We start from the raw sequence: 24,119 nt of genomic DNA, 5'->3' as shown, positions 1-24,119 counted from the left end.
GTGCCCTAGAGCATAGCCCAATTTATGTCTGGGGTGTAAAAATCCACTTTTTGCAGGGGTAGAGCCCCCATTGGGCCAACGGGTTCAAAGAACCCAGGCTGCGCCCAATCAGGGGCTGTGTCTTGTGGCCCTGATACACCGCCCACGTCTGACATCAGGCATGGGGGTGCTAGTTTAGCTCCTGAGCAGGGGCCACGCAACCCCTTCAGGAATTAAAAGGCTGGCACAGCGTTCGCAGCGCCAGCCTTAGTTTAACTCCCGAAGGGGCCGCGCGGCCCCTTCAGGAGTTAAACTCCAACTTCTGAACAGAGCCTCAAGGTTCCGTTCGGGAGCCAGACCCCGCCCCCCTGCATCTGACATCAAATGCGGGGGCATGGCTAGCCCCGCGTCTGATGTCAGATGCAGGGGGGCGGGCTCAGCGGGGCCGCCACCGCGGCCACACACAGGCCATTGGCGGTCCCACTCCACGCCTGACTTTTTGTGTCAATTTTTTGGGCAAATTCGAACTCGCAGTAAAGCCTGCTGTCTGGAAATGTTCAGGTTTCAGTTGCGGGTGCAGGGTCGAAGATGAACAGCAAAGGCTGAAGATCTGTTCTGGAATATATATTGAAGGTTAAATTGTAGGGGGCGGGGGAAGCACTGAATTTTTAGAACATTTGTTATGGTTACTTTTTTTTTAACCTCAATATACAGTACAGGCTGTCATGAGGAATGGTCAAATATGGTCTGAAAAAATGGGGGAGAAGGACAGCTGTCCTGCCTATACTTCCTGACTGGGAGCTTTGTCAGAAAAGAAATTGCAACTCCTTATGGCACTTTTCATAGTTGTTCAGTCTGCAAGCTCTTGAGATTAAAAAAAAGCCCACTGGTACCTGGTTAAAGCCTGGGAGCTGTTCTTCTTACAGACTTGGGGACAAATCGCATTGGGTTTTGGTGGGCCCAGAATTATATCAGTCCTTGGCTGCTTCTAAACTGTGAGATTTTTTGTTACCATTTTACTCACCTATTGAATGTAAAAAATGTTGGTGATGTGCTTCCCCCTTACCCGCATGCCCCCTTCCAGTCTCATATCCTCCATGTCTGTGTATAGTGCATTTTAGAAATGGGTCTTGCCAAGATCCGGAGCTTGAGGCCAAGCCCGCTTTGCGTGTGACGGGGTGTGGCCTCGAGCTCCCAAGAGCCTGAGCAAGCTCTGCCCTGTCATTTCAAGCAGTGCTTGCTACCTGGAAGCACCTAGTTCCCTTTCTCTCCCTCGATGGAGGGAGAGAAAGGGAAATAGAAGCTTTCAGGCAGCAAATGCTGCCTGAAATGACAGGACAGAGCTGGCTTGGGGCTTGCCGGAGCCCAGGCGGTGTGTGTGTGGGGGAGTTTGGGTAGAGCTCTTACGGAGCCACAGCCACACCCCATGCACATGATGTCACGTGCACGGGACGTGGCTTGAGGGGCCACTGGGCGTGGCTGGACCCAGGCCACCGTTTGACTGGCTCCACGCCTGCCGTAAGATCTTTGGAAGACTTCCTCTAAGTGCCCCTGACATGCGAGCGACTAGGGAGAGGGCCTTTCTGGTGGTTTCACCCCATTTATGGAATAGCTTCCCCAGTGAGGTTCGCCTGGCTTCGTCACTTTGTTCTTTTAGATGTCAGGTAAAGACCTTTCTGTTCATTCACACCTTTTGAATTTAATTTTTGATTTTTGATTTGATTTTTAAAATGATTTTAAGTGTTTTAAAATTACATTGTATTGTATTTTGTATCCCCTCACCCTTTGGGGTCTGTTAAGATTTAATGTGTTGTGAACCGCCCAGAGAATAATTTGTTATGAGGTGGCTAACAAAGTATTTTATTTTTATTTTACACCTATTTTAAAAGAATTACACTGGCTGCCAATAGGTTTCTGGGTGAAATATGAAGTGTTGGTTATTACCTATAAAGCCCTGAATGGCTTGGTCCAAGGTATAAGACAGCACCCTCTTTTTCATGAACCCTGCCAACAATGAAGATAATCTGGGGAGGTCCCATTGCCTTTGCCATTGGCTTGGTTGGTGGCTACTCAAAGCTGGGCCTTTTTTAGGGTTACCCCTGAACTTTGGAACATGCTTTCTAATGAAATTAGAGTCTCCCATTCTCTGGATGTTTTTAAGGAGGACCTGAAGACATACCTGTTTAGTTAAGTTTTTAGTTTTAGAGTTTTTAATCTGTATTTTAAACTGTTTTAATTGTATTGATGTTTTAATTGTGTTTTTAGATTGCGAACCACACAGGGACCTGCGTATGGGACAGTATAAAAATGTGTTAAATAGAAAAATAAAATAAAATATACTAGCACAGAATCCAGTGTACACACACTGCCCGTGTGTGTGTGTGTGTGTGTGTCTGGATGCTGTCTTCATTGGTTTGCATTTCTGATGCCATAGCAGATTGTAGCAACACCAGAAGGCGCCACAGTGGTCTAGAGGGGAGGGGGATGCTGAAGAGCAACAGGAAGATTCTGATGTACCAGCACGATCCCTGGAGGAGAAAAGCTCAAGAACCTGCACACATCCCTGAGAACCCAAGAGAATATGCTCCTGGGCCATCAGCAGAGAGGACCACAGATGTTGACACCTCAAAACAGATGGACAGTGACATGGCACCCCATACTGGGGTCCAGAGCATCACAGGAGACATGGAACGTGAGTGGGAAAGGCTTGCTGTAGCATGATCAGCATTTCCCTTTCCTTTAAGGGTATCCCATATTTCTTCTTTAGGAAGGCTATTTTTTAATTTTAATTTTTTTAAAAAAATCATTTCAGTTCATTTTTCCTTGCATTGCAGGAGTTGACATTCTCCAGAGAATAGAGGCTTTGGGGCAGCAGCACATCTACGAACATGAGTGTAAGGACTGCCCTGCTGAAGCAAGGCTGACTACAGAATTGTTACCTTCCATTCCTTCTTCCAGATTGTAATTTAATTTTTCTGTTCCTTCTACTGCAGGAGCCAACACTATATGGAGGCTTGAGACCAGGTGGCGCTGCCTGTGGCAGGCCCTGTACCCTATTTGGAGCACAAGACAGGGTGGTGTTTCTAGGAGAAACCACACCTAAAAGAGGGTGATAGTGGAAGCTATATTTGTTTCATTTTTAAAATCTTATATTCTATTAGATTGCATTGTCGATTTGTTTAACTGTATGCTGGAGAGAGCCTTTTTTGCACCTGCTAATGTTTGTTTTTAATACCTGTGCAAACTGAAAACTTTTGTATTGTAATGCAGAAGCCTTTTATTTTACAATGTCATTTTAGAAGCCGTTTAAATGAAGGCATAACGTTTTTATTCTAATCAGATCTTATTTAATTGGTTTTATATAAATGGTACATAATTTCTAGAAATGCTAATAAAATGAAGGCTTCACAAGAAATGCCCACCTCTGACTGCTTCTTCAAAAAGAAAGTGATACATAACGTTCTTCACAGAATGATAAACCTGTTAGATAGAAAGCAAATAATCCAGGAAATGTACATGTAATTTATCCTTCATTGGTCTTTGGCTGCAGTACCTAGAGGAATGTACAGTGCTTAATATACAGATCAACACTTTACATACACACCTTCTTTAAAAAAAGTACTTATAGTACCTTTACCCCGAGGGATAACTGCTTTTAAAAGCAATTTCCCTTTAAACTTTCTGTAACAGTAGTCAGCTTATTGAGGAAGATTTCTTCCTTGTCTGCTCTTCTCTTGCAGTACCTGAAAAGTTATGCAGTGCAGTAAAGTTGTGCTGTTGAGTTGGTGTTGACTCCTGGTGAACACAGAGCCCTGTGGTTGTCTTTGGTAGAATACAGGAGGGGTTTACCATTGTCTCCTCCCACACAGTGTCTTTCAACATCTACCTGTATCGGCTAATGATGCCTTTCAGCATCTTCCTATATCGCTGCTGCCCAATATGGGTGTTTCCCATAGTCTGGGAAACATACCAGCGGGGATTCGAACTGGCAAACTCTTGCTCCCTAAGCAAATTACTTCCCCACTACGCCATAATATCAGCAGGAACAGTTTATATCCCCTTCTCCAAGAAACATCCCCTGGTTCAAATAATGATAGTAGGTTTATAAAGCAACCAACCCTTAAAATTTAACTAAAGTTAACCAGCATGCAGACAAACCAGTAATTTGCAATTGGGTTGGTGTGGACTGCAGGACCTGGACAGATTTTCATTGACTGATACCACCAGCAGCAAGTTACACCCACCGCCTTTAAAAAGCACCCCCACTTCCTTCCAAAAAGAGAGATTCTGTGTAATGTCAAAAACTTTCAGAATGTATGTAAAAGTGGGCAGCATGCAGAGGAGCAGCAAGAGTTTTTAGTCCTTTCTTCCTTAAAAATAAAAATAAAACTTCTAGAAGCAAGGAGTCTTTAACATATAACTAGTCTAGGCAGTATGCAAATGAACAGTTATTTTTTTCCTAGTTCATTGGCAATTTACAGTGACTGACAGCAGCAGCTACATCCTATAAAACCCCTTGCTTCAACATTTTTGGAGAAAGTACCTCCCTGTCAATCACTCCAGCAATGGTGCATGGTGTGCCCCAAGTGGACTTGATACTCCAATAGTATCCTGGGTTGGTGGTGCATGTAGCAACCATGCAGAAGATGCATCCCTCCGCACCCCTTCCACGTACACTTGTGAGCTGAGAGATGGAGTGCACAGCAGGGCTTGAAGGGACAGGGTTTGAGTGTTACAGTATATAGGTGGGGCAGCTGTGACCCTCCTCCTAGCATCTGCCCCCAGTGCACTGATGCCTGACAAAAACCTCCCTAATGGTGCAGTGGGGAAATGACTTGACTAGCAAGCCAGAGGTTGCCAGTTCGAATCCCAGCTGGTATGTTTCCCAGACTATGGGAAATACCTATATTGGGCAGCAGCGATATAGGAAGATGCTGAAAGGCATCATCTCATACTGCGCAGGAGGAGGCAATGGTAACCCCCTCCTGTATTCTATCAAAGACAACCACAGGGCTCTGTGGTCAGCAGGAGTTGACACCGACTCAACGGCACACTTTACTGTAGTATAGCAGCATTCTTTAATGGTATCAACCACCCTCCTGTCCTGCACTATCATGAGCAAGGGAGAGGTCCTCTTCAAGGACAAGCACAATATGCTCATCCACCCTGGCCATCTGTGCATCTGATTTCACATACTGGCCCATCCACGCCCGCAGGAGCTCATCCATGGAGCTCCTTCACACCTTTTGTCCATCCTCCTCATGGTGAGCCTGGTCAGTGGAGACAGCACTGCCTTTGGACTGAAAATGTAGGCATCTGCTGTGGAAAGGCTGAGGGGAACACGGATAGTTTGATATTTCAGAGTGTTAAGGTAAAGGAAGAAATGGCAAATGCAGGAACAGCCAAAGGAAATACAATGAAGCCCCAGGAAATTGCAGTGTACCCCAACCACCCATCAGAGTTCTCAGTGACCTGCACTTCCTCTGTGGACAAATTTTCTTGCAAAGTGGAAAGCTGTGTCAATTGTACATTAGAGGCAAAAAAGGAAACATTTTTGTCCAGAGAGGATATTTCAAATATTGCCGCAATCACTCAAACAGGGAGAATACACATATTTAAATAAAAGCTGTGATTATGCCCCTAAGCATATCAGCACCTTCCTGCAGTTGCCACCCATAAAGAACTTTTTGTGCCCAAAAAGGAGCATAATGGATGCTTCTGGAAGACCAAGAAAAAGGTGGGGAACAATGTTGTCTCAGAAAACCATATCTCCTGAGCAGGGATTGAAATCTGATCCTTTCTTAACTCTCCCAAATGGAGTGGTTTACTAGCTTGACAAAGCAAATGCTGCAGAGCATTTGTTTTGGGATTGGAGTAAAAATATGGTGGCGGGCGGGGGGAAGGATGAGCAAGGCAAAGCCTGCAAAACTCAAAAGCAGACCAGACTTGCTAGTTCCAAAGTATGTGGCCATGATGAACAATTCAAATAGTAATTAAAAGTTGACCAGCAACACAATTGGGAACACTACAGTGGTTCAATGGGACAACATTTTAACAGGATGGCCATGATGAGGTTATTGCAGACCACAGAATCAGATTATATACAAGCCAGCCATCTCGGAATATGGCCCCAAAGTACATGAAGAGCAAAGGCACTGCAGATTTTCTGGGCTGCCATGTTGGGATCAGTGAGGGAAAGAAATGGCATTGCCCTTGGCAGGAAATAAGGGGAGCAGCTAAAATGGTGCACAGCCAAAAAACAAAAACAAAACCCACTTTAGTTTGGATCCCAGCAAGTAGCTCCCAAATGTACTCTGTTCAACCTCACAAAGGATAAGTAGCTGAAAAGCATCTACCATGATCCACATTCTCAATGTTAGTGTCCATATCCCTCTCAGTAGTTCCTTGGGGTGTTGGTGGCTCTTCCATCTGTGGGTGCTATAAAATAAAAAGGACACTCTGTGTTGCCCAATCTGCCTCTGTGTAGATAACACCAAAAATAACCTTTTATAAGATTTTCATAGGCAGATGCCTCACCATTCTGTTCCTTGGTCATAAGAACCTTCACCAGGTCATGACAGAAGAGCTCCACAGATGCAAGATGATCAATTTGAGAGGATCCAAATTCAAGGCTGGAGGAAACATTTTTTGGTTTAGCTCTTGCATACCCCTCCCCCACAAGAATCCTATCAAGGTTTTCAAAAAATGGGCAGGTTGTTCTGCTGTGGCCTGATTTGGAGCTGCTGTGGCCTGATTTGGAGTCTGCTACTATTCTAGTCTTATGGTCTTGGTCTTAGACTTGCACTCCACAGCTGTTCACTGCTGGCCCTCCTCCTCCCTTTGCTTGGTGATAGAGTCAACAGAGTCCAAATTGCGGTGGCTACTGTAGATCTGGTCCTGCACCCACTGTTCCCCCCAGATAGCAAGGAGATTCTGTATCTCCTTAAACTGTCAGACCATTCCACAACCAGTGCAGAATTTTTCTTCCTTTCCCCCCTGCCATCTTAAAAATAATAATAAAAGGTCCTGCCACTCTATTAGCCCAGCAGAGTGGTTACTGGAATACTGGACTGAAAGAGGGGGAAAGAAAGAAGCAATTAAAAAACAAATCTAGTAGTAAAAGATTTCCAGAACACATAATGGAGCAGCAGAGATTACAAATCATGCTGGATTAGCTGAAAACTCCAAGAGGCTGGCTATCTAAAAGAGTGGTGTCCCAGTGAGCCGGTACAAAATAAGATATTTTTAAAATGGAGAAATAATGGAGGTAAATCAATGGTAGCAACCAAAGGGAAGAGTGCATGGCAGTCATCAGAAGCTGTGTGGCCAGAAGAATGTCACCTCAGGCTCAGGTGTGCAAGGGGTGTGCCTTTAGTGTTCCACCTTTCTCTGTGTCAATGGGAGGAAATGCAAATTAGTCCTTTCAATCTTGCAGTGAACCATCTGCATGGTACTCCCCACACATAATCCTGCACTGAAGTCAGCACAAAAGCGGTAATAAAAAAACACTGGTTTTTCACAGATTGGAGTGCTAATCATGATGAACAGATGTGGGAGGGGCCGTGCACTGTGTGGCCTGACAGCAATATTATATGTGACAGAAAACAATGAAATTGGAACAAATTGCAGTTTGGAAGCAGTCTAATGTGTAGAGTTTTAGGGAGGAAATACAGGCTTGCCTCTTGCTTTTCTGGCAATTGTTAGTGTTTTTAGTCTGCAAACCACCCAGAGATTTGTCTATGGGGCAATGTATAAATGCAATACATAAATAAATAAAAAACAGCCCTTTGAAAAAGACCTATATATATTTCTGATTAGTTAGTAGCTTTCCTTCACAGGCAGAAATTTATTCTCTCATTTAAAAACAGCTGCAATCAGTAGTCAATGGTGCACACTCTTCTACACCCCCATTGTAGCAATAATTTTTTTGTGAGCTTGTCTCAGAATCTGTCTTTACCCCTCATGCTCCCTGGAGCTATGGTCATTTATACTTCCTCCAGGAAGATCTTAAAAATGGGACAGTTTGACAAAGATATAGTGTGGACTTACAGCCCTTTAATGCTCACTACAATTTCCTCTGCAGTCGGTCCCTTTTATTGATATGATTGTAGGTTGAAAGCACAATAAAATATATTAGTGTCTGAAGATGTTTATGTTTGCAATGTGCTTCAACTGTGTCACAAAGATGATACACTTTTGTAACCCTGTTGCAAAGATGATAAACAGTTACTGAAGCTTTTTAGACTACACCTTTGGAACAAAAGGAGACGCCCAGAAAGCATCCTGCAGGGATCTTGCTTGTTAACATAATATTTATTACATTACTCAGTAGAACAACTGCTTTTCTAACAGTAATGGTTGTGATGTCTGCAGAGATTTCTTTTTTTCCTTGCTCTGCAGCTATTTTGTTTTCATAAATTTCTCTGCCACTTTCCCTTTGAGATAGACATAATTTGTTGTGATGGCTTTGTATCAAATTAACTATATACTTTTCAGTTAATTTATATGGAATGGATCTTTTAGTCATGCTTAATATTTGGCTTATGTTTAATTCAAATGCTAATTCAGTAACAGTTGCAAGTTAAGTCTTCTTTGTTCTCTGCTTTTGACCCTGATTTACAAATAAACCCAACCAAATAAACAACAACACCCATCTTGCTCCTAACTGGTAGAATACTAACTTGTAGGCTACTAAGGAGTATGTGGTGTAAGAACACAAACACACAGCTGAGTGAGCTCTCTTTATCCCTCCCCCCACCTGTTAGCCTCATTTGTTGATTGAAATTACTTCCAGAGTGTGTGTAATTACAACTGTGAACCATAACAGGTGATCCACAGATGGAGTAGGAACAACACTGAGAGGTCTGGAGTTTAATGCTTTTAACAACATTTTAAACAATATTTTTTATGTTTTTACAAGCTTTATCATCTGTTTTTTATGCAATAAATTTCAAGGCCTTAAACAAATACTTGGGAGTCCTTTTAAATATGTATATTGCATCACCAGCTTACCAATTAATATGAATTTGATATAGTTATGTTCAGTCTTAGTTTTATAGTGAGTTGCTTTTCAAGGGTTTCCATCCAGGCATCCTGAACTGCATACACAAGATCATGAGTAATTTGCATGGTGCAGAGTGGAGGCTGAATGGTATATATTGATGATTTGGGTGTGGGCGTGATCCAGCTGAGAATAATGTTCCCCAATCCTCTGCCAACACAGAGCAGGGCATGAGCGCAAACCACCATGCAAGGGGGCATTCCATGGAAAGTCGATGTACATCTCCCATATCCCCAGTCAGCCTCCGCTCTTGCTACCATGCAAATCACTCATGATCTTTGTATATGGCACATGGAGGAAGGGCTGGGTGCGGATAGGGTGGGGGGAATGTATGACACCTCCTGTTCCCTGCAACAACCCTCACATATCACGCCATCACTTTTGCATGCACTCATATGCTTACATCACTGAAAGGATAGAGAAACAGGGCTCCATTAAGCCCTGCCAGACTTCTCCATGCCCAACTTGATCAGTCCCTTTATTTTTCCCCTCCCCAAATTGCTTTTAATCGTGATAGTTTTGGGGTGTGTGTATTAAAATATTTAGGTTGTCATTGCTTTGTGCATAACTTTTATATTATTTATTTAAAAGATCTATCATGCACCTGTCAGGCTAAAAGCCTCACAAGTTGCCTAGCAGCAATTTTAAAGACAAGAACATAGTAAAACAGCAATAGAATGGCAGTGAAATAAGTAGGAACAGCAGTAAATGTGATGATGTTTTTTATTAAGAGGTAAAATGAGAATTAAAATGTTTTAACTAAAAGCTGTGTAAGAGGTGCATTTTGACCAGTGGTTAAAGTCAGCGTAGGCCTAGGTAGGCTGAGACTACCCACTATATTTCTAAGGTAGGCCCAGGTCCTCCCACCACCTTTGCCAGTACCATCCCCTCCTATTTGAAAATGAAAAGACGTAACTAGTATCAATATGAAAAATAAACATTTCTCTCCTTTTCTTGTGCTTCCTATTTTTTCATCTGCTGCTCTTCCTTGCAGCTTCAACCACACCACCACCTTGCAGGTCTTTCTAATTTTTTGTGCTGTCCAATATGAATTTTTCCACTCCCAGTGAAGTTTCTTTCTTGTCCAGTGCGGTTTGTATTTTGCTAGACTTTGGTGAGTTAGAGCATAAAACAATCTTTCTGGAGTGGAGACTGAGTTGCAAAACAAGAAGGGGAAGGCAAAACAGTGAGAGCCCAGAACCTATAGCACCTAGTGGCTGAAACTGGAAACATTTTCATCTAGCAGGTGGAATTAGGAAGTATTTTACTGCACTGTATTTCATTTTGCGGTCACCTTAAGTGGTGCAGCGGGGAAATGCTTGACTAACAAGCAAGGTTGCCGGTTCAAATCTCCACTGGTACTATACAGGGCAGCAGTGATATAGGAAGATGCTGAGAGGCATAATCTCATACTGCATGGGAGGAAGCAATGGTAAACCCCTCATGTATTCTACCAAAGGAAACCACAGGGCTCTGTGGGCGCCTGGAGTCGGAATCGACTTGATGGCACTCTTTACCTATTTCAATTTGCAAATGGTCGCTCTTTGCAAAATCAAATCAGCTATACTGTACCATGTTTCCCCAGAACTGGAAGACTACCAGCCCCTTTCCACACCCAAAGAAAGTAACCTACCTCAGTTTTGTACCAATCCTTAAGTCTAGGGCCTACCCAAGAAATCAAATCTACTTTAACTCCTGGTATTGACCAGCAGTGGTCCCTCCAATTTTTTTTCATTTCTGTGTGGAATGATTATTGTTCTGGGTGGCAGTTATCAAGGCAGTGTGTGCACATGTGCATTCAGAGTGGGGGCTTCCTGATATAACCCGGCTAGTCCTGTCCCATCCTGTGAGATCTTCTAAGGTTGCCTTTCTTTCACTCCCTGGTCTCAAAGAAGTCCATAGTACTAGGGCCTGTGGAAGGGCTTTCTCTGTTGCTGCCCCTTCACTTTGGAATTCTCCCCCTCCCCCCCGCCCTGATTCGGTCTGCCGCCTCTCTTTCAGCCTTTAAAACCTTATTGAAGACATTTATTTTCTGCTAGGCATTTGCTCCCCCCCCCTTTTTGTTTTTTAAAAAAATCTCAGATGCTGTTCTTGTTTGTATACTGCCCTGAGTTGTGTGGATTGGGTGGTATATTAAATCTCTAAACAAACAAACAAAACAAAACAAACCTGTATGGAATCTAAAATTAACTGAGTGGACATCAAAAAACTTGTAAGCACATGGACACAAGCAAGCCTTAGAGGGAACACTGTTGACCCGACAAGAAGAATTGAAGGAACATAGGACCACTTCATACAACTCCTTGATGGGCAATTGCTGACTTCGTTGTTTCTGTTATTACTCGGCTGCCAGCACTAGAGTGAGTGAATTCACACAAGCATACTTGTCACTCAGTGACTCAATGGATTGCTTGTAGGTGTGAAATAGTTCCAACATTCTAAACAAGAGTTTTGGTAACACTTCATATGTTATCTTTCTTGACAGAGACAATGTATAAGTTCAGTTGTGGGTTGAATGACTTGTGCTGAGTGATATATCTGCACAGACTTGTTTCAGTAGCTGCCTGCTGCTTGCTTGCTTTATTTATTTAACAAATTTCTATACCACCCCAAACTCATGTCTCTGGGTAGTTTACAATAAAAATACCATTAAAACAAAACTGAAACATTAAAACAATCTATGATTTTAAAAAATGTTAACTATTCAAATTGTAAATCTAATTAAAAGCCTGAGAACAGATGTGTCTTGACTAACATTTTAAAAGTTGTCAGAGACGGGGAGGCTTTTATTTCAACAGGGAGTACATTCCAAAGCCTCAGGGCAGCAACAGAGAAAACCCGTCCCTGAGCCACCAGACAGGCCGGTGGCAACTGTAGACAAACCTCTCCGGATGATCTTAATGGGCAGTGGGGATCTTGCAAAGCATACCCCCAAATGTAAGAGAGGAGAGCTGGTCTTGTGGTAGCTAGCACAACTTGTCCCCTTAGCTAAGCAGGGTCTACCCTGGTTGCATATGAATGGGAGACTAGAAGTGTGGGCACTGTAAGATATTCCCCTCAGGGGATGGAGCCGCTGCTCTGGGAAGAACATCAAGGTTTCAAGTTCCCTCTCTGGCTTCTCCAAGATAGGGCTGAGAGAGATTCCTGCCTGCAACCTTGGAGAAGCTGCTGCCAGTCTGTGAAGACAATACTGAGCTAGATAGATGAATGGTCTGACTCAATATATGGCAGCTTCCTATGTTCCTAATGTTCCTTTCCACACATTACACTGGAATTCATGTGCTTCTTTCATGTCACTGTTTTGCTGTAATATGTGAAACCGCCCCAAGACTGTCTTTAAGTTACTGTTTCACTGATCATGTAGTAAAATTGAATATCCACATGGCTGTGTACTCTCTGATAACTGCAGCTGCCTGCTAAAAGTATGAAACAGTTGTCATTGAATTGATAATACCAAAATATTTGCTCTAAACTGAATCTGCTTTCTGTGCTCATGATATCATTTAGCAGGCAGTAGAGTGGATAATGAGGAAGAGGAGGAGGAAGAAGAAGAAGAGGAAGAAGGTTCAGAATCAAGTAGTTCCCCTATCACTTATCAGATGAAACCACCTCCTGAAGGCTGTTGCACTACAGATGGTAAGACATTCATTCAACTCACTTGCTAATTTCATAGCTGTACACTGCCAAAAATCCCTTTTCATATACATTTCATCTTGTTTCTCCAGAACAAGATGGGGCCCAAAGGGGGCAATAAATCAAGGGTTAGGCATGACCAAATTTGATTGAAATCTATGGGAGAAGTTAATAAGATTCAAGTCCCATATTCCATGGCTTTCAGTGACCATATTTCACGGTCTTCATTCTCGCTGAGATGTTAAACATTAAATATTTGCAAGTGGAGCTCATGGGACTGAATGCAAGCCTGCACATCATCTTCTTTTTTAAACCAACTCTCAGGGAGACCAGTTCTAGCCTAGTGACATGCCAGTTTTCTGTGTGAAGGGAATATTTTATTTGGAGAAGGATTCAGTCATGCGAGCCTCACTGGAAGCCAGAAGTAGAACAGTCCAGCATGGATTTGCCACCTCACGGAGAACTTGACCTCAGTCATGACAAACGTTCACTGGATGATGTCCAAAATATTATGTTACTGTTCAACATAGTTGTGTATATGAGATTACTTTTAAAATCAAAATATTTCAAAAATGAATGTTGGATTATTTTTCATTTGTGGTGTTTCTGAGCTTTTAGTCAACTAGCAGGCTTTCTTCCACAGCATTTGGATCAGTTTCACAATATCTGTATTAATTAGAACAGAAATACTTACCATTTGAGAATGAAGATACTGTTATGTAATTGTCAGTTGTGACAATTAAAAGAAAACATACAATATTCCAGATTATTTATGATGATGATGTCTAAATAAGAGTATTTTTTTAACATTAGTTTTTTGATTTGGTTACAGTTAGTTGAGAACTGTTGTATGCTGCAAATGTATGATATAAAGTAGAAGAGTTCTTGTTTTTTCTTATATTTATCAATTTGATTTTTTAAAAGTTTTCCTTGGAAATTGCTTAAAAATAACTATTTCTTGAGACTTGGGGGACTGCCATCTTGAAACCCTGTTTTAACGTTGTCACTTGTGCTTCATCATTTCTTGAGAATTTTTCACATCTATGTACAGTAATGCATTTTTTTTAAAGAGATGAATCTAAGGGCATGTCTATACCTGCTCTTTTTGTGTGAAATGCAATCTGTCACTGGAAAAAGTGCATGGAGGTCTCCATCCTGGGTCTCGCTACTTATTGGGGCTATTCTCACGATCAGCAAAAATCGGGCTAGCCTCTGCTAGCCCGATTTTTGCTGATCATGAGAACCACTGGGCTCGGCTGCGAGCCCGGTGGTTCTAGAGTGGGTAACTTGCTCAAGTACCCCTCCCCTTAGCCCGGGTTTGCGGAGCAAGCGCTCCACAAACCTGGGCTATCTGATTGTGAGCAGCCATGGCTACTCACGAGTAGACCCCCGGAGGAGAGGCGAAAAGTTGCCTCCAGGCTCCAGGGGTCTCCCCAGTATGCCCTGCACACTTGCGCAGGGCATACTGGAGCTTCCAGGGGCCGCGCGGCCCCCAAGCTCCCCAGCCCCTGCCAGCTCCGTCACGGGGCCGGCAATCGTGTGGGCAACCGATCCGGCCGCCCAGGGCTCCCTCCCCACTCGTGTGCAGGGAGAGCGGGCTTAGGGCTTAGGGAGCCTGCTCTTCCCGCGTACTCAGAAAAACCGGGTCTCACTGATCGTGAGATCCGGTCCCTTGTCTCTTTTCAGCACTCAGTTTCATGTGTGTGAAATTTAGGACCTCACTAACTGGGTACTTTCTGTGATGTCCTTTCCTTAGTTTGGACAAATGTCTTGTTCAACCTTTCCATTATCTTTCCTATGTGCCTTCATTGCCTTACTCTTTTCCCTGCTATGTTTTAAAAGAGCTAAATGTTCATGTTTTGAGCATTGAGCGCCTTTCCTTAGAAAGACAGTGCAGAGAAATCTTTACAAAAAGATAATCAAATATTATTTTAAGTTGACTTTCTTTGTATTTACCCATTGACTCTTCTACTAGGATGGCCAGAGCCTCCCCCCCCCACATTTTAAGTTATTCTAAAACTGATTTTGCTCAAATCTACATCCACACCCTTTTTCTTCATTATCAGAGCCTTTTATAAATATGTGCATACAAATATTATCCACCCATTCATTAGCTTCTTCTGCTGGTTTATGTTTTTGAGGTAAAAGGAGGGAGTTGTTCCTTGGTCTACAAGATCCAAGGTCCATTCACACATTATGTTCAACACTCGTACAACGAGTGTACAGTGTACACAGGTACAGTCATTCATGTTATGTTGAACACAGATACAGAAGTACACTTCCTATCTGTATCGTGCATTTGAAGGGCCTGTATCCAGGTTCACTTTTTAAATGAACACAGGTACAATTATTCACACAAACACGTGTATGAGTGTACAGACATATGTACACTCTTACAGCATAATGTCTGAATTGGGCTCCAGTTTCTTCACAATTTCATTCAGATATTTAACTCCTCTCCACCTTTACATACTATAACAATGTAATTAGATATGTGTGTGTGTGTGTGTGTGTGTGTGTGTGTGTGTGTGTGTGTGTGTGTATACTGGGTGCAGACAGAAAAAATTTGAGGAGTAGCTCCTCACTTAATTTTTTTGTGGGGAGAGGAAAGACATTTTTTTGGTGTGGCGAAAAGTATATTTTGTAGATACAGATTATTAAGTTTGGCAGGCCAGGGTTTAGTAAAATGAAGAAAACTCCTCCAATTCTTAGGGGGGATTTGCACCCCTGATGTATATATGTCTGGAATTGTGCAAAATAACTAGTGTTTTGTTTTGTTTTTAAGCTTGTAATCTTGAGAGGAAGATGTGCATGCATAAGGCATGAAGATATGTCCTGGGAAAATGAGGAAGTACAACAGATCAATTGAAATGAAAAGAAATCCAACAAGCAGTGCTCATTTAGACATAGCCTTAATGCACATTAACACTAATTTTGTGAAAGGGGAACCAGAAAGCAGTTTTCTCCCCACAATATTTATAGGGAGAAATGGTTTTATGACAGCATTCCTGCTTACCAATTTAGTTAACACCTAAGAGCATCATTATTATGATAAATAGTAGAGCCCCCTCTATGGACCTCAGGGCAGCATAATATGTTTCCTGCCACCCATTTTATCCTCACAACAACCCTGTGAGGTAGGTCAGGCTGAGAGATACTGACTGCGACAAGGTCACCCTGCAAGTTTGTTTCCTAGCATTTGTTCAGCACATAAGTAACTTTTGATTTTTACCACAGGCACAGGGGCTTTCATGATGCCCAATTTATTGAATCAATACTGAGGGAAATTATCACTTCACAGTGACTCTTCCACCTCAAAAATTGTCCCTGACAGAGAAGGAAAATGGAGAAGGGGTATGAACCTGTTCTTGAACAGGAAAACTTATCTACAATCCTGAGTTGTCTAATCCTGTGAATGTCACTAGAGTAGGGCCCCCTGCCATTCTGCAGTGCTTCTCTGCGCTGCTAAAAAATTAAATAGAATTAAAATTAAAAATAAATAAATAAGAGGGCACTCCTAAACAAAAAGGTTGAGCAGTGGAGACCTGCTGGTTATCCTCACATGATGTGTCTGAACATTACTTTCCTTGTGAAGATGAAGCAGGCAATGCCCGCCTTATGTGTCACAGTAAATTAGGGTTACTCAACTGTAGCCCTCCCGCTTTTTTGGACTACAGCTTCCAGCACCTCCAGCCACTGTGGCCAATAGTCAGGGATGATGGGAGTTGTAGGCCATCATCTGCAGGAGGGCTGAAGTTGAGGAGCCCTACATTAAGAGAACATGAACAGGGAAGCACTTGCTCCTGAATTACCTCTTCAGGTGAGTCAAACTCTGTGCATTTTAGTTCACAGGAGAAGAGCTGAAGTGTCAGCCTGCTTTGTTCAACAGCTCCCACACAATGGGAGTTCTCCATACAGCACGCAGGTTTTCTGCGAGGCTTTACTGCAAACTCAAAATTATCCCAAAAACCCTATGAAAAAAGTGGATTATTTTTTACCCCCAAGCTGCATTCTAATGCTCAGTGAAAAACCTGAATTGTGTGTGAAGTGCTCCCCAGGGCTCTTTGGGGTAAATCTGCCCCTGTGTGAATGCACCCCCTCCATTCTGGAGGAGTTGTGAGCTAAAGGGCTTTAAAAGCCCTGTGTGAAAAACTTCCTGGAGGCTTTACAGACAAGGCAGGGTAAGTTTGGCTGGTGTGTGAATGCACACACTCTCTTCTGAAGGAGATTTGGGGTTGAAGCCTTGTCTGTAAAGCCTCCAGGAAATTTTTCCACACAGGGCTTTTAAAGAGATCCTTGGACCCACTCCACACACAAGTCGGGCTTTGTCTTGCAAATTCTAGCTTATCTCGAGGTATTTCCAGGTTTTAAAAATGCTTGTATTAAGCTACTTTTTCTGAAAATGACAGAGCAAATAGGGAGAAGCCTTGATATAGAATCATTAGCATCATAAGGATACTCTTAACAAATGCAGATGTAGTTCTTTAGTACTCCCTCTCCCCCCCACCATTGGCTAGAAGGAAAACACAAAGGGAAACATGTGAACTTGCATCAAAACCAAACCTGAGAGCAGAGGCTGCTAGTGATTTGCAACAACTAGTAGCCTTGGATGGGAATGCGCAGCTCCATCTATATGCATCAGAAGACCAATCCAGACAATGCAGTGGGGCCTGGATGAGCATCACAATGTGTACAGTCACATCCATGCACATTATTGACACAGGTGGAAATCTGCTCCTGCACATGAAACTCTTTTGCAGGATTTTTCTGTGGCTAACTTAAGCCAGTTCTAAAAGATGCATCAGTGCTAATATGAATTTGCTTTCAGGTGGTTCTTCTTTTTAAAATGAGTGTGGCACTGCCTTTAGATATGTAAATAACAGGATTAATTTTTATTCCATCAGATCAAACTATATAACTGATTTAAACTGCTATCTTTCCCTTCCAGGTTTCTGTCAAGCTGGGAAAGACTTGAAACTAGTATCCATTTCTAATGAACAAATTGAAGTGCCTGCAGGATTTTTACTTGTTGGTGTGAAGTCCCCAAACTTACCTGATCACCTTTTAGTGTGTGCCGTAGACAAGCGATTTCTGCCTGATGACTATGGACGCAATGCCCTGTTAGGTAAGTGGTGCTGATGGTATCCAGTAAATATTATTCAGGGCTGTATCTTGATGTAGGGGGAAAGAGGCTGGTTAGCAGGTCTCATTTTGATCGCTTGTGCACTTACAAGTATTTCTGCACAATCTCATCTTCTGCAATTGGCGGCACTGACGTCAGAACAAGTACAGAGTTAGCCGCTGTGTTGCAAAGTACGCCATGGAGCAGCTGCATTACATCTTATCCTGTGAGAATGCCTTGACTTCAGTCCAAGGCTAAAATCATTGTCAGGTTCGGTTGCATTACAGTTGCCTGAACTGCACCTTGAATTCCTAAGTTATTTCTGCACATTGCCACTACCAGCTGTCTATTATCTCGCCTTATGCTGATAGAGAACTGTTCATTTCTTCTTTCATGACGGCAGTCTGTGGCCCGTCCCACACAAAGACTCTTTAACACTGCAAAAGGGGTTGCTCTTTTGCTATCAGTTGACCGTGCAATTACAGTTGTGGATCCTCACAGCACTTTATCTTTGTCCTGGCCTCACAACAGAGAGGCACAAGCAAGTGAGCTGAGCCCAAGGTTGCAGCCCAGTGGTGTCATCTGATGTGCAACAGCAACAGCAGGACCTTCCCTTTACCACTCGGAGTACTGTGTACAGTTCTGGTCACCGCATCATAAGGAGGATATTGTAGAGCCAGAAAAGGTGCAGAAAAAGACAACCAAAATTATCAGGGGATTGGAGTGACTCCCCTATGAGAAAAAACTACATTGTTTGAGCCGTTTTAGTTTAGAAAGAAAACGGGGACATGATAGAGGTGTATAAATGCTGGAAGATTCGGGACAGACAAAAGGAAGTACTTCTTCACGGAGCATGTGGTTAAACTGTGGAATTTGCTGCCACCAGATGTGGTGATGAGCACTAATCTAGATGGATTTAAAAAGAAAGTAGACAAATCCTTGGAAGATAGGGCTCTCAGTGGCTACTAGCTTGGTAGCTATATATTTCTATCAGGATCAGAGCTAGGGAACACCAATGCGAAAGGGTGGCTGCCCTCTTTCCCCCACTTGTGGGCTTTCCTGATGTACCTGGTTGGCCACTGCATGAAACAGGGTAATGGACTAGGAGGGCCTTTGGTCTGATCCAGCAAGACTTTTCTTATGTTCTTATGTTCAGACTTCTTCAGAGCTGCACAGTAGGGATGTGCAAATACATTTGAACCCAGACACCCCCTGTTCGGTCTGACCCCGGACTGAACCCCTGTGGGGGGTTCGTGATTAATCTTTTAAAAAACTTACTCCCTCCAGGGGGTTGTCCAAGGCAGCGGGTGTGTGTGTGCATCTGTGGAGGTTCCCCCTCCCCCTGTTAACCTTCCTTATTCCATTAATTTTGGCTGCTCTTTGGCCATTTTTCAGCCTTTCCCCCTCAGGATGGTGGCCATTTTGGAGACTGACACACCTGCTCAATAGGCCTCTGTATGGCCTGGCATGACCCAATTAATGGAATAAAAGAGGTCAGCGGGAAGAGGGGGAACCTCTGCAGACCCCCCTCCCACTGCCCAGAGGAGATAAGTTTTTTTAAAAAAAGTTTAAAAAACACAAAACCTCATGAACCCCCACTCCCCAGACCTAATTGAACCGGGAGAGGGTGTTCAAGGGGGTGCCGGACTATACTGGCCCAGTCTGGGTCCACTTTGGACTCGGACCGGACCAGCTGGTTCCGTGCACACCCCTACTGCACAGCAGCAGTCTGATTTGCTCACTTCTCTGTTGTGCGGGAGGCTGTTCTCATGCTGGGTGACTGGTAGATAAGGAAAGACTGGGACCTTCCCTCTCCTCCTCTCTCCCACCAATCAGCTCAAGCAAGCACACTTCTCTGCTTCCACAGGTGAGGAAATTAGAGAGGGGAGACAGGAGGTGCAGGGGCACCAGTGCTATGGAAGAAGTGTATGCCATCGGACAGGCGAGTGCTTCAATTCAAATCAAAGGCAGCAAAATCACCACAAATTAGGTCAGAAAAAACTGCAATAGAACTCCTCAGAAAACACAGCTGTGCAACGAGCTGGTGACAACATTGTCTGACCTCCCAACAAAAATGAATAGATAAAGGATAGTAGTTTCAGACTAGTGTGGGACTGCCCAGCAACATGTTGGCAAAACTAGTGATATAGTTGATAAGAACAGAGGAGCCCTTCTTGTTTCTGAACATTATAATCTTCTCTTATTTTATGTTGCATGTTGCTGTGTTTGTCTAGAGTCTCAGTGGGATACTTTGTCTTACAGCTCTACCCCATATGTACCTACTAGGAAGTGAGTTCTATTAATTTCAGTGACGGACATCTTGACTAATGAAGCACTGGAGTCAGTGGTGTAGCAAGGCTGGAGTGGGCCTAGGGACAAAAAATGAAGAAGGGCCCCCTTGCTCCCTGTCTTCTTTGTTTCTCCTGCTCCCCCATATATTTTTTGGCAGAAAAACTGTAAGGACATGATGAAAACAAGATTCTTAGCATGCCCTTTATTTCCCTTCTATGCATATAATATACCCTCTTCATATTTGCATACACTTTCACACACATACTTGTGCATGCATATTCCCTTAGCTCAGAAACATTTTAAACAAATATACCTACTACTGTGACCCGATATATGCATACATACAACCGTAGCAATGTTCCGATCCCTATTTGCCCATTCGTGTGCTCTCTCTCTCTCTCTCTCACACACACACACACATCAAAGCTGCTCCAAGGACCAGGGGCGTAACTACTATTAGGCAAGGGGAGGCAGCTGCCTCCCCACAAAAGCACCTCCCTCCTCCACGCCTTGATGGGGCCCCCAGAGTCAAGTCACATGACTATATATTGTGAAGTGTGTGTGTGTGTGTGTGTGTGTGTGTGTATCAGCGAGGGGCCCATTTTAAAATTTTGTCTCTGGGCCCACTCCAGCCTTGTTACGCCCCTGCCAAGGACTCTGGATACAACATGAGAAGAAGTAAAAAAAGACTTGACTTTTGAGGGCTGGCAAAATAGGTAGACCAAGGACAATAAAATCAACCATGTTCAGAGGCAGCCCTAAGCTTGCAGACATAGGAAATGAGAAGCATTGAAAATAACTCTGTGCATACTTCTGAGGAATTTGAAAATGATTTTTATTAAGTCTAAAAATCTCTCTCTCTCTCTGTTATGTATACAATTCTGAGATCTTGTTTGGTTGAAATACAATTGAATATATATTTACCACCACCACCACCACAGACCAGCCAATAAACTCCACCCCACTCGCTCTATTAATTTCTGCTTTCCTTTCCACGGAGAGGAAAACAACTCACTGAGAGTTCCAAGGGGAAGATCACATGGGTCAGGACTTATTGGGAAGAACGCAATCATTGTAAATCATTTTTAAAAAGTTAAAAATTTCTCATACAAGCACAAACAAGGGCTTGGGGATAGAGAGGAGACGCATCAAGGAAGGCTTTCAGTTGGGGATGGGGTCTCTCTCTCTCTCTCTCTCATTCACACACGGTTCATGAATGTGGGAAGGAGAAAAACACACATTGGCTTCTGAGGGAAGAAATCACATTTACAGAAATAACAGATTAACATTGTTTGTTTGTTTGACTTTCCTTTCTACCTCTCCTTGTGGCCATGCTTTCTCCCTCGCCAACTCTGTGCTGAATTGCTGAGCAGAGAGAAGGAGCACAACTCAAGGAGGGCCAATCAAAGATGGCTGCTGCTGGGCTAGTTTAACCCTTTCCTTTCTCAGCATTTGCCACCGTCCTCCTGCCTGAAAAAAGAGAAACAGCTCACTAGCTATGATTGTGAATCACGCAGCTGATGCTCAGGAGGGCGGTGCAGAGATGTTTGGGGGGCAATGTTACACCCTGGCCACAGGTCTGTAGAGCCTTGTGGGGCCCCTTGACCCTCTGGGTCTGGGGGCAATTCCTTCCTTCCTCCCCGCTTATCCAATGGATCCTATGCCCCTGGCTGGAGTTTTATATGTGTGCCTTCCAGATCAAGGCAGTATGTGCCAGGATGTGTGTGGGATTTTGCCTATCTCCCCCACATCCTCACAAGTGCTCCCTGTGACCTGGAAGTGGGTTGCTGAGGGTTGCACAGTCCACCTCTGGGTTGCAGGAAGCACTTTTGGAGGTGGGGGAGATTGTTGAAAATTGCTCCCCTCCCGTGCAACCAGCAGAGTGATGCTAATCTGCAGTGCAGAAGCACCAACTGTGCTTCATTAGTTAGAATATTGGACAATGGAACTTATTTTTCAAGTAAAGGGTTTAGGATTACTGCAGTGCAGTCTTAATAGTCTTGGAAGTGAGCCACAGAATTTATTTCCTAGTAAGGGTGACTTGTGGGGTTTTTTTTCATGGTAAGGGAAACTGATATCTTTATATGGAGAAATATAAAATGGTTTCCTTGTCATAAGAATAACCCATGAGACAACAATTATATGCACACATATTTTGACATTGATCAGCCTGTTGAGAGCCCGTTGAGTGTGGATATAATCTTGGACTTGGACTTGGATGGGGGAGAGAGAGTTTGAAGGATGAACTTGCGTGAATTTGTCTTTCAGCCTAAGCTAAATCTTATGAAAGTCACCCTAAGCTCTTTAGAGGAAGGGTGGGTTACAAATGCTGTGGGTGTGGAAGTTTGGCCACTGCATCAGAATTATAAATGGGACAGGAAGGATCCTGTTGCAAAGTGAGCACCAAAAGAGACACGAGTAGCATTGAACAAGACAATGAAATAATATCTTTCAGTGTTACTGGTAGTACTAGTGTTTAACATTTGCTTCATGGACTTCAAGTGCTCTCTGGCACAAGCTTGGAAGCTTCAGAAATGGTGTTCTGTCATACTGAATTCTTAAGTTTTTGAGGGGTGCAGTGCAGGCCTGTCTACTTGGAAGTAAATCCTGCGAAGTTCCATGGCATTTCTTTAATGTTAAGTGTGTACTTAAAAATGCAGCTGAAATTGATTTGCCGTTAGGGTTACTCTTAGCAATATTGCTAGGCAACAAGGAACTGTGGAGGTCTGCTAATAAAAATCAAAAGACTACAGTGTGAACCCAGTCCAAACAAATTTGGGATTTGGGTTTACAGCCAGCTTTGTGTGAAGCTGCAGAGTGTATAACTTCATTGAACAATAACATGTTTTGCTGGGAGATCTTTGCTGACTTTGATGGGTCTCAGTACAATTGGCCTGCAATTGTAAAGGAATTAAAAGAGTTGTAAATCAGCTGTGTAGTGCCATTCTGAAGATACAGGCAGTAATGTTGTACCACTCAGCCCATTCACTGCTAGCACTATTAACAGCTTAAGGTTCCTAAGGTTGTTAACACAGAGGAAGTAGTATATGTGTTAACAGCATGCTAAACCAGAAGAGAAAAGGGTAATAACAAGGAGCATTTGGTAATAATAACTAAGGCTGCTTGCTGCAATCTGATGCACACTTGTCTGGGAGTGAGTCCCTTGAACATTCTAGTAATTTATTTCTACTTTATTTCTAAGTAAATAGGCAAAAGATTGGCTACAATTCTTTCTTAACATTGCCCCATGTACTCACTTAATATCTTTGATTCATTTTCTTCCAATTTTCAGTTCCAGTGCATGTTTTTAATCCTGCTTTAACACAGGAACTGAAACAGAGATTCTCTTTGTACTGGCAGAATGTCTTGTTGGTATGTTAGGTTATGCTTTTGGCTTTCAAAATGGGTGACTGTTGCTTAATAACACTAAACAAGAATGGACCCAAAACAAAATGTTGCAGTGTAATCCTGGTGTGCATGTGTTACCTGAGCCTGTGGCTGGCCATGGTGAAAAAAAACAAAAGTTAGCAGCAAAGACAGGAGTTTCTCCTCTAACTTGGGTTTGTTTTCATGTGCACTTTTATTCCCTGGGCTTTTTGTGGGGGACTGGTGTGCAGTCTATACCTTTCTTTCATCCAGTCCTATAGCTTCAAAAGAATGTTAAGAAGCAGAGCTCTTCATTTTGTGCAGCTGCTACAAAGTGGGCTAAGGCATTATTCTTCCATTAAGTCTTATTGTGGTCTTCTGAACCTCCTGAGTATTCCCATACAGCTGGGGAGTTGTGAGGAAATTCCCTTAAAACCCAGCACCTGGGAAGGCAGTACTTCATAAGACCAAATGATTAACTGTGTCAACTCCTTCTGCTTCAGAAACAGAAAACAGTTACCTGACTGGTGCAGGAGCTGCAGAGTTTCAACACTTTCTTCTGTGGAGATTATTAGACAGCTTTCTCCCTCAGAAGGAGAAAAGCTTGAAGGAGTATTCTTCAAGCCGATAATTTTTCTGGTCTCTCTTTCCTTAAGTCCTTTCCGC

The 24,119-nt window shown here is 43.1% G+C and overlaps 1 protein-coding gene across 15 annotated transcripts in view; it reads left to right on the top strand.

The window, feature by feature from the left end:
• The window catches only part of GREB1 (growth regulating estrogen receptor binding 1), a 147,232-nt gene that overhangs the window by 60,660 nt on the left and 62,453 nt on the right, over positions 1-24,119 (top strand). For all 15 annotated transcript variants that reach the window (XM_053285601.1, XM_053285607.1, XM_053285608.1 and 12 more), the window contains 2 exons: positions 12,548-12,676; positions 17,622-17,798. In XM_053285601.1, the coding sequence (XP_053141576.1) occupies positions 12,548-12,676; positions 17,622-17,798 (306 nt within the window). The remainder of the gene's footprint in view (positions 1-12,547; positions 12,677-17,621; positions 17,799-24,119) is intronic.

The sequence above is a fragment of the Hemicordylus capensis genome, chromosome 1 (genome assembly GCF_027244095.1).
Source record: "Hemicordylus capensis ecotype Gifberg chromosome 1, rHemCap1.1.pri, whole genome shotgun sequence".
NCBI lineage: Eukaryota > Metazoa > Chordata > Lepidosauria > Squamata > Cordylidae > Hemicordylus > Hemicordylus capensis.
Note: the sequence above shows the minus strand (reverse complement) of the source record. Positions and strands in the feature narration are given on the sequence as shown.